At 46.0% G+C, this 16306-nt stretch overlaps 1 protein-coding gene across 1 annotated transcript in view; it reads right to left on the reverse strand.

Annotated features, from left to right (window-relative positions):
• Positions 1-11869, reverse strand: part of FBXO28 (F-box protein 28) — a 30161-nt gene extending 18292 nt beyond the window's left edge. Inside the window, exon 1 of the mRNA XM_060246020.1 lies at positions 11598-11869. Within this exon, the coding sequence (XP_060102003.1) occupies positions 11598-11816 (219 nt within the window). The 5' untranslated portion in view covers positions 11817-11869. The remainder of the gene's footprint in view (positions 1-11597) is intronic.
• Between the last annotated feature and the right edge of the window lie 4437 nt (positions 11870-16306).

Raw genomic sequence — 16306 nt, forward strand, 5'->3', positions numbered from 1 at the left:
CCTACATATTCTATAAGTCTGTACTTCAGTGAAACATACACTGAGAGATATCTGGCTCCAAACTACTGTTCTGTGCCCTCCCCATTTCCCCCCCACTAGCAAAGAAGTAAGAGGAAGAGTTGGCAACAGCACTACGAAGTATTACAATTTTCTCTTCAACAGAACACTACTTTTCTGCTGTTCTTGAGAGTTTGAAAAATATTAAGCACCTAGGCCTAGAATCATATATGCCTGGCAGTTTTCTTTCCTGTGTAGAACCACCATTTTAAAACATTACCTAGAGGCCACATGAAGCCTGTCACAGCTGCCCCCTTCTCCCCAATAGTTTAGATATGTATGATGCCCTATAGGGCATCAGGATGAAGTTCTACTATAACACCAAGAACTTACTAATTAGGAACAGTCCATACTCAAAATAAAGCGGACTTTCTTAGAGAGGTCACCAATTTGTAGGTGTATACTGCCATCTAGAGGCAAAGCACAGTATTGCAGTCACAGCTATAGCCCCATGTTTTTCTGTAAGAACTTTGAGACCAAAACTACCTAGTTTACTCTCAAACAATCAGGAATCAGAAATAAGGCAACCAAGTTTGCAGACTGACACACAGCTATTCTAATAAATTAATCCTAAACAGAGGGAAGAACTTCTAAACTGGGTGAGCAGATAAATGACAGATGTAGTTAATCTAAGTGCAAAGCAGAACACACTGGGCAGGCATCCACAAACTGTGCCTGGGATCAGTAGCCAATAGTTTTCTTCTAACCAGCTGCAAAATTCAATTGCACTGCAACATTACCTGTAACAATAACAATTCCTAAATTGATTTGAGTTATGCTAATGGTTTTCATAAAAGGGAAACAAATTTCTAACATAACGAAATCAGCATTCACTTGCCCTCACTCCTACCTACTTAATGAACAGATGGCATGATTTTTACTTTTAAACTATTTTTGTAATTCCTGACCTGCTTACTCATTTAAAGATGCTCAGTAAATACATCACTTTGAACAACCTCAAAACCTGTACAAAATGTACATTTTCCTGGGGGAAGGAAATTTTTTTTAAAAAAATTGAAGGTATCTGGGCCCATTTACTTTTATTTACTTTTGGGATGTTTGTACCGCAGCATATACTTTTTGCATAGTATTTCAGCTTATCAATACTATGTATTTGTTGTTAAATTCATGTCCAAAATAATTTACTACAAAAATGAAGACAAGTTTCCAAAGAACACTAAGGTCTGTGACACTTGAAGAGTAACACATTCTGGTGACAAGAGCTCATAGCGTTGAGTCCACTTTTAAAGATACAATATCTCTTTAGAGTCCATTTAGATCTCCAGATATAGAGAGAAGCTAACACTTTGCATGCAGCCATGCTGAGATATTCAAGTAAAAGGATATCTGGTGCCATGGCAAACTGAGATCCTGAAATCCACTGTTAGAGTGGTTCGACAGACGAATGGTAAGTATGAGCCTAAATTCAGGGCTGCAACTGTACGTACATTTGCCCGAGAGCAAACCTCACTAAAGTTAATGATACTTCTCCATAAATATGATATGAATGAACATCAGTGAAACTCCCTGGCTGAGTTTGGGAAAGCTTTTGGTAGAAATGAACAGCAAACCTGATTTCAGTTTTAAATCTGAATTCTGTTTTTATCTACTAGATAGCCACTAGCAGTGACAAAATGAGGTTATTTTCACAGTGGCACTATGTGTACTCTCTCATTCTTTCCAATCTCCTTCTCAGAGGATAAGGGAAAATGAAGCAGACAACTAAAGAGACTCACAAAGACTTCAGCTGAAAGTTAAAGTAAAAATCAGCAGCAAGCTTTCTGCTTTGAAACTCTTAAAGGCACAATGCAAATGCCTTCATTTTTTAAAAGCCGGGGCGGGGGGGGGGGAGGGGAATCTGTTTAGAAAGAGCAGAGGTGTTATTAGACATCCTCAATATATGATAATCGATCTGGCAGCCTGGTGCCATTTTCAAAGAGCAATGCTGCCTCCCTGTGCTGCTGGTTGTTTTATTACTCCTGTGCATACTTCTACTGGCCAAAAGTTGGAGTTCAGTAGCACCTTTAAGACCAACTAAGTTTTATTCAGAATGTAAGCTTCTGTGAGTGTCTCTGCGCATCAGGCCAGGAAAGCCAGGTGGGTGTTGTGGTGAAGTGCGCGGACTCTTATCTGGGAGAACCGGGTTGGATTCCCCACTCCTCCCCTTGCAGCTGCTGGAATGGCCTTGGGTCAGCCAGAGCTCTGGCAGAGGTTGTCCTTGAAAGGGCAGCTCCTGTTGGAGCTCTCTCAGCCCCACCCACCTCACAGGGTGTCTGTTGTGGGGGAGGAAGGGAAAGGAGATTGTGAGCCGCTCTGAGACTCTTCGGAGTGGAGGGCGGGATATAAATCCAATATCTTCATCTACCTCACAGGGTGTCTGTTGTGGGGGAGGAAGGGAAAGGAGATTGTGAGCCGCTCTGAGACTCTTCGGAGTGGAAGGCGGGATATAAATCCAATATCTTCATCTACCTCACAGGGTGTCTGTTGTGGGGTGAGGAAGGGAAAGGAGATTGTGAGCCGCTCTGAGACTCTTCGGAGTGGAGGGCGGGATATAAATCCAATATCATCATCTTCTCTCTTCTCTCTCCTCTGCGTGGTCAAAGATCTGCTCAGGTGCTGGCTTTAGTGGACCACCCAGTAGAGGGAGCCTCCAGCATCTCCCTCCTGTGGGGCCGTGGGGGTGCCCTCTTCTGCCTGTGTCTGACAACTGCAAATGGCCTCCCTCTGCCCCTTTTCCTAGGGGTTATACCCAGGGGTGGGAGGGGAGGGGTGGGCTCCCTCTTGGGTATCCTGCCCCCCCAGGGAAAGTGTATGCGCAATACATGGCCTCTCCTTTCCCGGTGTAGTGAACGCCGCGTGGTCACTGTCCAGCTATGCCTGGCAGATGGTCACTGCAATGGCCTCTCCTGCATTACTGCATCCGTGGCAACACCTTCCCGCTGGTCCCCCCCATTTCTCACAGAGTTTGCCACGTCATGGTGCGACCGAATGTCCGGCAGTATAACCGGATGGGCAGGCTGGGCTCACCAACCTCGCCAGCCAAGAGAAGGAAAGTCTTAACATCAAACCCAGGCAGATAGAGCTCGTTAATGTAACACCTACCACCTGGAGGACTCGCTGCCGGCGTCCCGGCTTACTGGGCCATGGCAGATGACCCCAAGGTGAAAGGGTGGAGCCAGTACCGCGCACACTGTGCTTCACCTAAAAATTCCTCTGCGCAGGCCTGAAGGGCATAGCCACATCCACAACCCACAACACACCAAGTCCTGCAGCGATGGGCAAGGGGTGAAACGGCAGGTGGAAGATGCCACTGGAAGCCGCAGTCCCGATCCTGCATGTAGGCGGTTCAGGGTATTGGTCGCCTGATGCTGACCCGGAGACGAAAGCATTTTTTGGCAGCACCCTGAACGACCAAGCAGCCTTATCTAGGGACAGCACTGCTTGCTGAGAGAACCCAGCTGTGTGCAGACACTGGTGATTTAAGAGGGTTCTACGAAGCCCTGAAGGCAGTATATGGTCCATCATATCAGACTCAGAGTCCCTTGCGTAGTGCAGACGGCCAAGTGCTCCTCACAGACAAGGCATCCATATTGAACCGGTGGTCGGAGTATTTTCAGGTTCTCTTCAGTGCCAACCGCGTAGTTCAACATTCAGCAATTCACCTCACCCCACTTCAACCAGTGAAAACAGAGTTGGATGAGATCCCCACTCTAGAAGAGACTGTTAAAGCCATCAAGCAACTGAAAAGTGGCAAGGCAGCAGGAGTTGATGGAATTCCACCAGAGATCTGGAAGCATGGGGGCACAGTACTACATAGCTCACTTCACAAAGTACTTGTCGCCTGCAAATTAGGCAAATTACCACAGGACTTTCGCGATGCAATCATCATCACCCTATACAAGAACAAAGGGGAAAAGTCAGACTGCTCCAACTACCGGGGGATAACCCTGCTCTCCATCGCAGGCAAAATCCTTGCCAGAATACTCCTGAACAGACTGGTGCCCACCATTGCAGAAGAACTCCTCCCAGAGAGCCAGTGCGGCTTCAGAGCTAACAGGAGCACCACCGACATGGTATTTGTTCTCAGGCAGCTCCAAGAGAAACGCAGGGAACAGAACAAGGGTCTATATGTGACTTTTGTCGACCTTACCAAAGCTTTCGATACCGTTAGCAGGAAAGGCCTGTGGCAAATCTTGGAACGTTTAGGATGTCCCCCAAGGTTCCTCAGCATGATCATCCAGCTACATGAAGACCAGCGAGGCCAAGTCAGACACTGCAACGACCTCTTGGAGCCCTTCCCAATAGGCACAGGTGTAAAGCAAGGCTGCGTTCTCGCGCCAACTCTCTTTACGATCTTCTTTAGCATGATGCTTCAAAGAGCTGCAGTAGATCTAGATGATGATGGTGTCTACATCCGCTATCGCACTGATGGCAGCCTGTTCAACCTGAGGTGACTAAAGGCTCACTCCAAGACAATGGAAAAACTTATCCGCGAGCTACTGTTTGCTGATGATGCTGCACTCGTCTCCCACTCGGTATCAGCTCTGCAGCATATGATGTCCTGCTTTGCAGAGGCTGCCAAGCTATTCAGCCTAGAAGTTAGTCTGAAGAAGACAGAAGTTCTCCACCAGCCTGCACCCCAGGAAGATTATCACCCTCCCTGCATCACTGTGGGTGAATTAGTTCTGAAGACAGTCCAGCAGTTCAGCTACCTGGGATGCATCATCTCCTCAGATGCCAAGATCGACAAGGAGATTGACAACAGGCTGGCAAAGGCAAACCGTGCATTTGGCCGACTGCACAAAAGAGTGTAGAACAACAAGCATCTGAAAAAAGGCACAAAGATCAATGTTTACAAAGCGGTTGTGATGACAACCCTCATCTACGGCTCTGAATCGTGGGTTTTATACCATCATCACCTGCGACTCCTTGAGCGCTTTCATCAGCGCTGCCTTTGCACCATCCTCAACATCCACTGGAGTGACTTTGTGACCAACACTGAAGTCCTCAAGAGGGCGGAGGTTACAAGCATCGAGGCACTGCTGTTGAAGACACAGCTGTGCTGGGCAGGGCATATTTCTAGGATGGAAAACCACCGCCTTCCCAAGATTGCTGTGTATGGTGAACTTTCCACCGGCCATCGAAATAGAGGGGCACCAAAGAAGAGGTACAAGGACTCCTTGAAGAAATCCCTTGGCACCTGTCACATCAACCATCACCAGTGGTCTGACCTAGCCTCAGATCGCAAAGCATGGAGGCACACCATCCACCAGGCTGTCTCTTCCTTTGAGAACGCACGCATAGCTGGTCTTGAGGACAAAAGGAGATTGAGGAAGAATCGCACTGCTACAGCACCAACCCCAAATCAGACTTTTCCCTGCAGCCACTGTGGCCAGATCTGCCTGTCCTGCATTGGTCTTGTCAGCCACCAGCGAACCTGCAGCAGACGTGGACTCCTGCACCCTTCTTAAATCTTCGTTCACGAAGTCAAGCCGAGAGAGAGAAGTTTTATTCAGAATGTAAGCTTCTGTATGCATGCATACTTCATCAGACAATGATATGGAATACAGTGAGCAGTGCTAAATATAGCTGGTGGGCAGTGGTTAAGAATGCAAAGTAGTACAAAGTTAGAATCCAATGGCAAAACAATGAAATTAACAAACTGAAAGAATATTTGGTCTGGATAGCATTTGCATGGGAAAACAACAAAGGCAGTAACCTGTCAAAATTGGAGAATGATGGCAAGAATGTTACAAGCCAATAAATGCAGTCTGTTGATTGCTCTATTGCTCCTCGAGTCTGGGTTAAACTGAGAACATGTTAAGATCAACTTTGTTGATCTTAAAGGTGCTACTGGACTCCAACTTCTACTGGCCATTAGACTTAAGTATGTGATAACAAATGGTAAACATGTTTGTGGTGGTGGTGGGATTTCTAAATGCTGAAAAACGGGGCCACCTATTTACCATAATCAGAGTTAGGGAAAGCACAAGTTCCTATGTAAGCAATGCATATTAGTATGTTTTATAGATTAAGAGGAGGCATCTGAGCAAGAGAGCTATATTTCTCAAAAGCTTATTCTACAATAAAAATTGTTTATTTTAAAGGTCCTACAGGACTTTTTACTATGTTTAATATAATTTATTCAGCACCTCCTGCTAGTCATTGGAGAGCAGAGAACAGCTATGAGGGCATTAAAGCCTTACCACCCAGTTCCTAATATTCAATAAGCTTTTGCCTTCTGTTACTTCACCAAACATTTATATGTAAAGATTTGAAAGAAGGCAATAATAAGGAACAATAATTCCAAGAGATTTTCAGTACTTCCACAAATATCCAATAATTTTCTCAAACATCTATGAATTGATAGTGGCATGATTTTTCTCATGACAGTTATCTTAAATGCATTGCAAGAGTTGATGCAAGTCTTCTACCCAGATAGGCATCTAATATACAGAAGAAGGCTTCTGAGCATGTTTCTGCAACCATAAGGAGAAATGCATGCAGAAATGGGTTCTGCATGTATAGTTCCCCTTGCTCATTCAGCAGCCACAACAAAGAGCTTGCTAGAGTAATTAAAATGGCATAAACTAAACAGCAGCTCAGGATTAGTGACTTCAGCCCTCTCCTGCTCCCTTTCCTCAGAAAACAGCTGACATGGGATATTAATTTTTAAGGTTTCATTCAAACACACCACACTTTGTTGGACTGAGATGGTTCACTGAGCCATGAAGCGTATTAGAGAACAGACTTTTGAAAACAGAAATGTAAATTGATGCCCTTTTGAAAACAGAAATGTAAATTGATGCCCTCAAGATTATTGTAAAGAAAGCAGTTTTGAGAATCAAGCATACAACCCACTAGGGGACAATGCCAAGCCCTGCAGTGATTGCTGCTACTCCAAACAAAACCATCAGGATTGGCATAAACTATAAATTGGCAATCATCATGCTGAAGTGTCAAATCTCCACTCTAGTTGGCATTTTCTTTCTAGTGTCCCCTCTTCTTCCGCATCCTCCTTGATACAATAGATTCTGAAGTAGTATCATCAGTCACTCTACTAGGTGACCCCAGAACATACTGGGACACATAAATGTAGGCCACCACATTACTGCTTCAAGTTTTGCTAACAAGATCCTGCTACGGTAGTATTGCATTTGTATGCCACCACACCTTTCTCTGTTTTCTAAATGACCTTACAATGGCTAAATAAAATAACAGAAGCAAAAGCCAGAGTCTTCAACCATGAACTTTCTTCTATACTGTTCTGTTCAGGCAGCTTTCCAGTAACTGAGATCACAGTCTCAAAGAAGAAAATGCACAATTTCTGGGATCCAAAGAGTTTCTTCAGGTATGTCCAAGTCCTCAGGAGTGGCTAGTGGGGACTGGTAATTTTAAAACAGCAGGCCCTCAATCCATGTTAAACAGTATACCAAAATTCTCCTCACCTTTGAGGACAACCTTAAGAACTACTGTTAGAACCATCTTAGCCCAGGTCCCATTGAGCATGTAAATCTAGTTACCCAGTTCTTTGGATCTCTGCCAATAATTAAGTGAAGAACAGAGTGTGCAGTTGCAAGGCATCTCAAAGATGCAAGGAGAGATATATATTTTACAAGAGCAAATGGAGAAGTGATGGTGTGGATCAGAAGGGTCATGACCCGCTCAGTTGACTGTATTCATTTGATGAACTCCATTTTTATGGACATTGCAATGAAAATCAGAAATCTGAACAGGAAAAACATGCCATTTGCTGTTGTTCTACCATGAATTCATTGGACAGATAAGATGCTTGAAACCTGTAGTACAAAAATTTACCTATAACTGAAAACTTGTTCTGACTCTTAATTTCACATCCTTCTCCTGCTGAACCAAATTCTCAGGTGCAGTTCTGCATATTTCCTTATGCCTGAGGAACACCTAAAGGCCAGTGGTCAAATGCAGGCTATACTTTAATGAGAGTATTATTTAAATCTAAGCTTTGGTAGAAGATGATAGACCCAAATAAACCCTTCACTTTTTCTGTACAACAAATAGCATGACCCAAATCATCCCAGGCAAAAGAATCCCAAGCAGAAAGAATCATAGTTAATATTGAAACTGTGTGGTACAAGTACGAATGAGGGCAAGCGGCCAGGACCAGCACACTGCCTTCAACAGGCAAAAACTAAGCCCTTGAATAACTCTTTAGAGCAGGCAAGCTGCAAGACAGGCTTCTGCTTAATTCAACACCACCAAGCACATAAAAAGTATTATCAAGGCAGTGTCAAAACACACGGCATGAGGCCACATTTCTGGTCCACCAAGCAAACAGAGACATGAATGCTGGGCAAGGAAGCAAACAGGATATTTGATCTTTTAGCCAGCTAGTAAAGGCTTATCAGATTTGCACTAAATATGAAAACAACAGACTCTCTACAATTATTTCTAAAGAGGAAAGCAGGAAGGAACATCACTAGGACCCTTAATGTCAATTGCTATGCAAGAGAGAATGGCTAGTGTGTGATTGCTTAGTTATATCAGCATGATGGGCTTCACATACATAATACATCAGTTATCAAACAGAGAGTTGGGCACAAGCCCTATAAAGTTAACTACATGTTTGTTGTAGCTTTCTTACATTGCTTAAAAAATTTAATGTGTCTAGTTTTAAAAATCACAGTGAAGAAGTAGCGATCCCAACAATAATCCTCTGCAGCAGAGAATTTAAGTGTCCACCTACACAAATGCTAATGACATTTAAGATAAGTTAGATAACAATCCTTCTCCAAGATTAGAAATGTTTGCGGCAGAAAATAGGCAAGGACATAGCGAGAGAACCCAACATTCTGAGGGACTTATTAACAATGTCCATCAAGATATACATGTTTGTTTCTTCAAAGAGCTGTGGTGCTATTTGATAAGGAGACCAACAATTAAATCTGAAAAATAGAAGCCCTTTATAATAGGTCAGATTTCTACAGCTTTACAAGTTAATTTTATTATCTTGTCTGCAGGCCTTAACATACCAACAAAAAAAGATGAAGCAAGCAAAATTGGCACACAGTCAAATATTGTCACAAAAAGACATCAGGAAGCAAATGTCAATTGTCTTTAACATAATCAGTGACATGATTCTCCACACAAAGGTGCTTTGACATCAAAATAACTAGAAGAAGCCACTCTGGTACAGATTTCCAAAGAAGGCCTAGAGAGACTCAGCAAGCATACATGAGACTGCAGAAGACCCATTTACATTAGTTTATAGCACTGAGCATCAGGTTATGTTAAACCATGAGGTAGCCTTTAGCTCAAGCTTCAGATAACAGTTATATTAAGATAAAATGACTATTTACATGTGCTGCAAAACAAGAATGTTTTAGTTTTGCTACAGGGAAATCCTGGCAATTGTCTAGGTTTTATTCCACAGCCAGCCTAATACAACTGAACAAAAATTAGAGGTTAGGTAGAAGAATATAGTTCTACTTGGTTATTTTTATATTCCAAAGGGTTCCAATCTATTTGGGGGGGAGGGGTTTGAGAAAAATAAAGTAAAATGACAAATATTAAGTATTTAAATCAAAGAGTGCTTGTGAATGGTTCTTCATCCTCATGGAGAGGAGTGAAAAGTGCCTCAAAGACCTGTCCTGGGACCAGTGTTCCCTCTAAGCTGAGTTAGCATGAGCTCACAGATTTTTAGCCTCCAGCTCACACATTTTTGTCTTAGCTCAGGAAGGATTACCCCAGAGCACATTAATTTATGCAGTAGCTCACTACTTTAATGCCAGTAGCTGACAGCTTTAATGCCAGTAGCTGACAGCTTTAATGCCAGTAGCTCACAAGGTAGAATTTTTGCTCACAGGACTCTGCAGTTTAGAAGGAACACTGCCTGGGACCTGTTTTATTCAACATCTTTATAAATGATTTGGATGAAGGAATAGAGGACATGCATATTAAATCTGCAGATGATACTAAATCAGGAGGAGTAGCAAATATGGTGGAAGATAAAGTAAGAATACAGGATGATCCTGACAAGCCGGAAAACTGGGCTAAAACAAATAAAATGAACTTTAATGGAGTTAAATGCAAAGTTCTGCATTGAGGTAGGAAAAATCAAATGCATAATTATAGGATGGGGGAGACCTGTCTTGGCAGTAGCATGTGTGAAAAGGATTTAGGGGTCTTTGTAGACCATTCACTGAACATGAGTCATTAGTGTGATGTGGTAGCTAAAACAGCAAATGTGACTTTGGGCTGTACCAACAGAAGTATAGCGTCCAGATGAAGTGAAGTAATGGTATCAATTTACTCTGCTCTCGTTAGACCTCACCTAAAGGAGCTGGGTATGTTTAACTTAGAAAACAGATGACTGAGAGGTGATATGATGACCATCTTCAAGTACTTAAGGGCTGTCATATAGAGGATGGTGTGGAATTTTTTTCTGTTGCCCCAGATGGTACTGAGTTGTTTGCTGTTGCCCCAGAAGGTTGGACCAGAACCAATGAGAGTTTTTGACTAAACATTAGGAAGAAGTTCCTGACAGAGTGGTTCCTCAGTGGAACAAGCTTCCTTGGGAGATGGCGTGCTCTCCTTCTTTGTAAGTTTTTAAACAAAGGCTAGATGGCTGACAGCAAAGCTGATTCTGTGAATTAGGCAGATCATGAGAAAGGCAGGAAGGGTTGCATCAGTACTCATGGCCCTTTCTTACATACCCCGGGTGTGGAGGAATGTATTTGTGAATTTCCTGCATTGTGCAAGGGGTTGGACTAGATGACCCTGGCCATAATATAATATATTATTTGGATATGTGTAATTAATGGAAGAATCTCATGCACTGAAAACTGCCATAGAAACTGTTTACAAGCCCAGTGCATATATTGTCTGCTCTTTGCCTCTTTGCATTGTTAAGAAAACCCCAAAGGAAAATTCTAATGCAAATAAGAGAAAGGCAGTTCTGAGATGATGCTAATCATATCAACAGAAAAAGTGCAGATAAACTCTAACGACATAACCACCGTCCTGATAGGGTGAAGGAGGAATAAGACAAAAACGCCATTCCTAAAACACATGACCATAGATTTCCTACAGAGATGATGACCATATAATTCGAGGGGCCCTGTTCCCAGTACCTAGGCTAGGCATCAGTCTTCAGTTACTGGAAAGCGTACAAAACGAAAGCAAGAAGCTCCCTCACAAGGGGGCTGCAACACGTGTCCCTCACCTTTTAACCCCACCTCCATCCCTTCAAGGGGAAGATCAACGGAAGAGTTGAGGCAGCCCGCCCCCCCCCCCGACACTACGCCGGCTTTTCCTTCCCGCTTTTATTGATCCCAGGCCGCCACCAATCAAGAAGAGGATTAAGAGCCATGACCCGTGGCGGCAGCAGGGGGGAGAAGAGACTGGGTTTCAGTCGAGTGGAAACACTGGCCACCCCGTGGGGCGGGCAGCGGCGAGTCTTTTGCTTTTAGCCGCAGTGCCCTCCAATCCCTCGTCAGGCAAGCCGGCTGCGTCCCCATCTCCTCGAGACACACACCGCCCCCTCCCACGACCCAGCCCCTCACCAGGCGGAGCTGGCTGGTTTCGTCGTAGGACAGGAAGCTGAGGATGCTCTCGATGGCTACAATGGGCAGCCCCACCAGCGTATTGCTCTGCGGGAGTTGCTCCAGGGGCTGCGCTTCCCCCCGGGGCTGTGGGGGCGGCGGAGGGGACAGCCGTGCCGGGTCCATGGCGCCTCCTTCCCCCTCCGACAGGAGCCGCTCAGACGCCGCCAACGCCGCCATCTTGGGGCCTGTCTCTTCCTCGGCTCCGGGAGGGGGCACTTCCTGTGGCGACGATCCCGCCTCCTTCTCCGGCGGAGACCTTAAAGAGACAGGCTCCCTTCAAGCGCTCGGGACGAGGGCGGGAAGGGGGACGTATGCTTAGGAAGAGAAGTTCCGTCTCGAAAGTCATCCTACTCTTGTGCTCATTTGTCTTATAATGTGATGTTGCCCTGGCATGAATCTTCTGGGGAGATAAATAATCTGCTGGCATCTCCATCAGCTAATGACAATGTATTGCAGCAGGGGATGTTCCTGTTGGCATACTTTGGTAGCCATGGAAAGAAATTGGTGTAATTTCTGGGAATAGCCTCGAAACCATTTTTGTTCTAGTCCCAGAACACTTATGTTAACCCCAGGAGCTGTTATTCCAGTCCTCGACCACTCATGCTATTCCCAGGGACCCTCATTCCATCCTGGGAGTTGTCATTCCAGCTGCAGAACATTTACAGTCCTAGGGACCATAAGAACATAAGAGAAGCCATGTTGGATCAGGCCAATGGCCCATCCAGTCCAACACTCTGTGTCACACAGTGGCCAATATATGTGTGTGTGTGTATATATATACATATACACATACACACACACGCATATACAAGCATATATATATATATATATACACACACACACACATACACTCTGCTCCATATTTTTATCCAATCCCCTCTTAAAGCTGCCTATGCTTGTAGCCACCACCACCGCCTGTGGCAGTGAATTCCACATGTACTTCCTTTTATCCGTTTTAACCTGACTGCTCAGCAATTTCATTGAATGCCCACGAGTTCTTGTATTGTGAGAAAGGGAGAAAAGTACTTCTTTCTCTACTTTCTCCATCCCCTGCATAATCTTGTAAACCTCTATCATGTCACCCTGCAGTCGATGTTTCTCCAAGCTAAAGAGCCCCAAGCATTTTAACCTTTCTTCATAGGGAAAATGTTCCAACCCTTTAATCATTCTAGTTGCCCTTTTCTGCACTTTTTCCAATGCTATAATATCCTTTTTGAGGTGCGGTGACCAGAATTGCACACAGTATTCCTAATGAGACCGCACCATCAATTTATACTGGGGCATTATGATACTGGCTGATTTGTTTTCAATTCCCTTCCTAATAACTCCCAGCATTGGCCTTTTTTATTGCAATCGTACACTGTCTTGACATTTTCAGTGAGTTATCGACAACGACCCCAAGATCTCTCTCTTGGTCAGTCTCTGCCAGTTCACTCCCCATCAACTTGTATTTGTAGCTGGGATTCTTGGCCCCAATGTGCATTACTTTGCACTTGGCCACATTGAACCTCATCTGCTATGTTGACGCCCACTCACCCAGCCTTGACAGATCCCTTTGGAGTTCCTCACAATCCTCTCTGGTTCTCACCACCCTGAACAATTTAGTGTCATCTGCAAATTTAGCCACTTCACTGCTTACTCTCAACTCCAAATCATTTATGAACAAGTTAAAGAGCATGGGACCCAGTAATAATAATAATAATAATAATAACTTTTTATTTCTATCCCGCCCTCCCCGCCAAGGCAGGCTCAGGGCGGCTCACAACATAAAATACATTATACATCAAGTTATACTTATAAAATCATGGATAATAAATTACAGATTATTAAAATTAACATTAACAGTATGGTGCTATAAACATTAGATCTTCAGTAGAATTCAGTAACTAAAAGCATTTTCAGCGGCACTTCCTAGCTTGTCATTAGTTGAAGGCTCTCTTGAAAAGGTGGGTTTTACAGGCCCTACGGAATTGATCTAAGCATCGTAGGGCCCGCACCTCCTCTGGGAGTTGATTCCACAGCAGTGGAGCTGCGACAGAGAAGGCCCGATCCCGGGTGGCCTTCAATCTGGCCTCCCTTGGCCCAGGGACATTCAGCTGGTTTTTTCCAGCTGACCTCAGCGCTCTCTGGGGCTCGTATGGGGAGAGACGGTCCTTCAGGTAGGCAGGTCCTCAGCCATATAGGGCTTTAAAGGTGATAACCAGCACTTTGTAGCGAACTCGGTATACCACTGGCAGCCAGTGCAGTCCGCGTAGCCCCGGCTGTATGTGCTCCCACCTTGGGAGCCCCAGCAACAGCCTAGCCGCCACGTTCTGCACCAGCTGCAGCCGCCGAGTTTGGCACAAGGGCAGCCCCATGTAGAGGGCGTTGAAGCTGCCTTATACTGAATCAGACCCTTGGTCCATCAAAGTCAGTATTGTCTTCTCAGACTGGCAGCGGCTCTCCAGGGTCTCAAGCTGAGGTTTTTCACACCTATTTGCCTGGACCCTTTTTTGGAGATGTCAGGGATTGAACCTGGGACCTTCTGCTTCCCAAGCAGATGCTCTGCCACTGAGCCACCGTCCCTCCCCAATTTTTCTTATGTCGGACTTTACAACCCTAGCGGCAGCTCTGCAAGGTCTCAGGCCTAGTCTTTCATATCCTTTTTTTTGGGGGGGGGGGGGTCCTTTTCGCTGGAAATGCCGAGGATTGAACCTGGAACCTTCTGCATACCAAGCAGATGCTTTACCACTGAGCCACAGCCCCACTTCATGGCTTTCCAGGGTCTCAGGCAGAGGTCTTTCCCATCACCCACTGCCTGGTCCTTTTAACTGGAGATGCTGGGGATTGAACATGGGACCTTCTGCATGCCAAGCAGAGGCTCTGCCACTGAGCCATGGCCCCTCCCCTCCAGATGCAGTAGTCCAGTCTCAAGGTGACCATAGCATGGATCACCATTGCTAGGTCACAGCGCTCCAGGAAGGGGGCCAACTGCTTCGCCCGTCGAAGATGAAAAAACGCGGACTTGGCAGCGGCCGCTATCTGTGCCTCCATTGATAGTGAAGGCTCCAGAAGAACCCCCAAGCTCTTGACCTTATGGGCTGCTTTCAGCAGCACACCGTCAAAGACCGGCAAGGGGATTTCCCTTCCCAGGGCACCGCGACCCAAGCAAAGGACCTCTGTCTTCGTTGGATTCAACTTCAGCCCGCTCAGTCTGAGCCAACCAGCCACGGCTTGCAGTGCTAGGTCCAGGTTTTCTGGGACGGAGTCAGGTCGGCCGTCCATTAGTAGATAGAGCTGGGTGTCATCAGCATATTGATGGCACCCGAGCCCGAACCTCCGAGCAATCTGGGCAAGGGGGCGCATGTAGATGTTAAACAGCATCGGGGAGAGAACTGCCCCTTGTGGCACCCCGCACACTAGTGGATGCCTCCGGGACCGCTCTCCCCCAATAGCCACCCTTTGTCCCCGTCCTTCAAGGAAGGAGGAAAGCCACTGTAAGGCCAACCCCCTAATCCCTGCGTCGGCGAGCCGGCGGGCCAGTAGCTGATGATCGACCGTGTCGAATGCAGCCGATAGGTCCAACAGCATCAGCACCGCCACGCCGCCTCCATCCAGATGCCGCTGGAGGTCATCTACCAAGGCGACCAGCACCGTCTCCGTCCCATGACCTGGACGAAAGCCAGACTGGTGGGAGTCAAGGCGGAAGTGTCATCCAAAAAACTCTGCAACTGTGACGCCACTGCCCTCTCTATAACCTTACCTAAGAATGGTAGGTTCGAGACCGGTTGGTAGTTCGCCAATTCGGCCGGATCTGCTGTACTCTTTTTTAGGAGAGGGCGGACCATGGCCTCTTTCAAAGATGTTGGAAATTGCCCTTCCAAGAGGGATCTATTTATGATATCCCGTACAGGATATCTAAGCTCCCTCTGGCAGGATTTAATTAGCCAGGAGGGGCATGGGTCAAGGTCGGAAGTTGTAGGGCGTACAGTTGAGAGGATTTCGTCGACTTCCCCAAGACTAAGCGCGTCAAAGTGATCCAAGGTAACATCAGAAGACAGGTACGGAACCCCGGGTTCTTGTGCTGCATCCAATGTGGCAGGAAAGTCCTGGCGGAGCGACGAGATTTTATCTGCAAAAAATTTCGCAAAAGCCTCACAGCCTATTTCCAATTCTCTCATGTTTGGTCTGCCTTGAGGCAGAGTGGTCAGATTCTCAATTATCTTAAATAATTGTGCCGGGCGCGAATTTGCAGATGCAATCCTAGCCACAAAGTAATCCTTCTTTGCGGCTTTGACTGCCATCTCATAAGACTTCATAAACATTCTATAGGATGTTCTCGTTGCTTCGTCACGAGTATGCCGCCACCGCCTTTCTAGTCGTCTGAGTCCCTGTTTCAGTTGGCGTAGCTCCAAGGTGTACCAAGGAGCCAGCCTACTTCGGGGGCGCAGAGGGCGCCGGGGTGCAATCTCGTTGATGGCCCTGGATAGCCTGTCATGCCAGGTATCTACCAGGTCGTCAAGGGAATTGCTAGGGGTCAGGGGTCCCGCAGAGCCCTTTGGAACCGCTCAGGGTCCATCAGACTCCGCAGGCGAGCCAAGATAGGCTCGCCGCCCGTACAGGGTTGAGGAGGCGCACCCACACGAGCCTTGAGGGCTAGGTGGTCCGACCATGGCACCGCTTCTACT

The sequence above is a fragment of the Heteronotia binoei genome, chromosome 1 (assembly GCF_032191835.1).
Source record: "Heteronotia binoei isolate CCM8104 ecotype False Entrance Well chromosome 1, APGP_CSIRO_Hbin_v1, whole genome shotgun sequence".
Classification (NCBI taxonomy): Eukaryota; Metazoa; Chordata; class Lepidosauria; order Squamata; family Gekkonidae; genus Heteronotia; species Heteronotia binoei.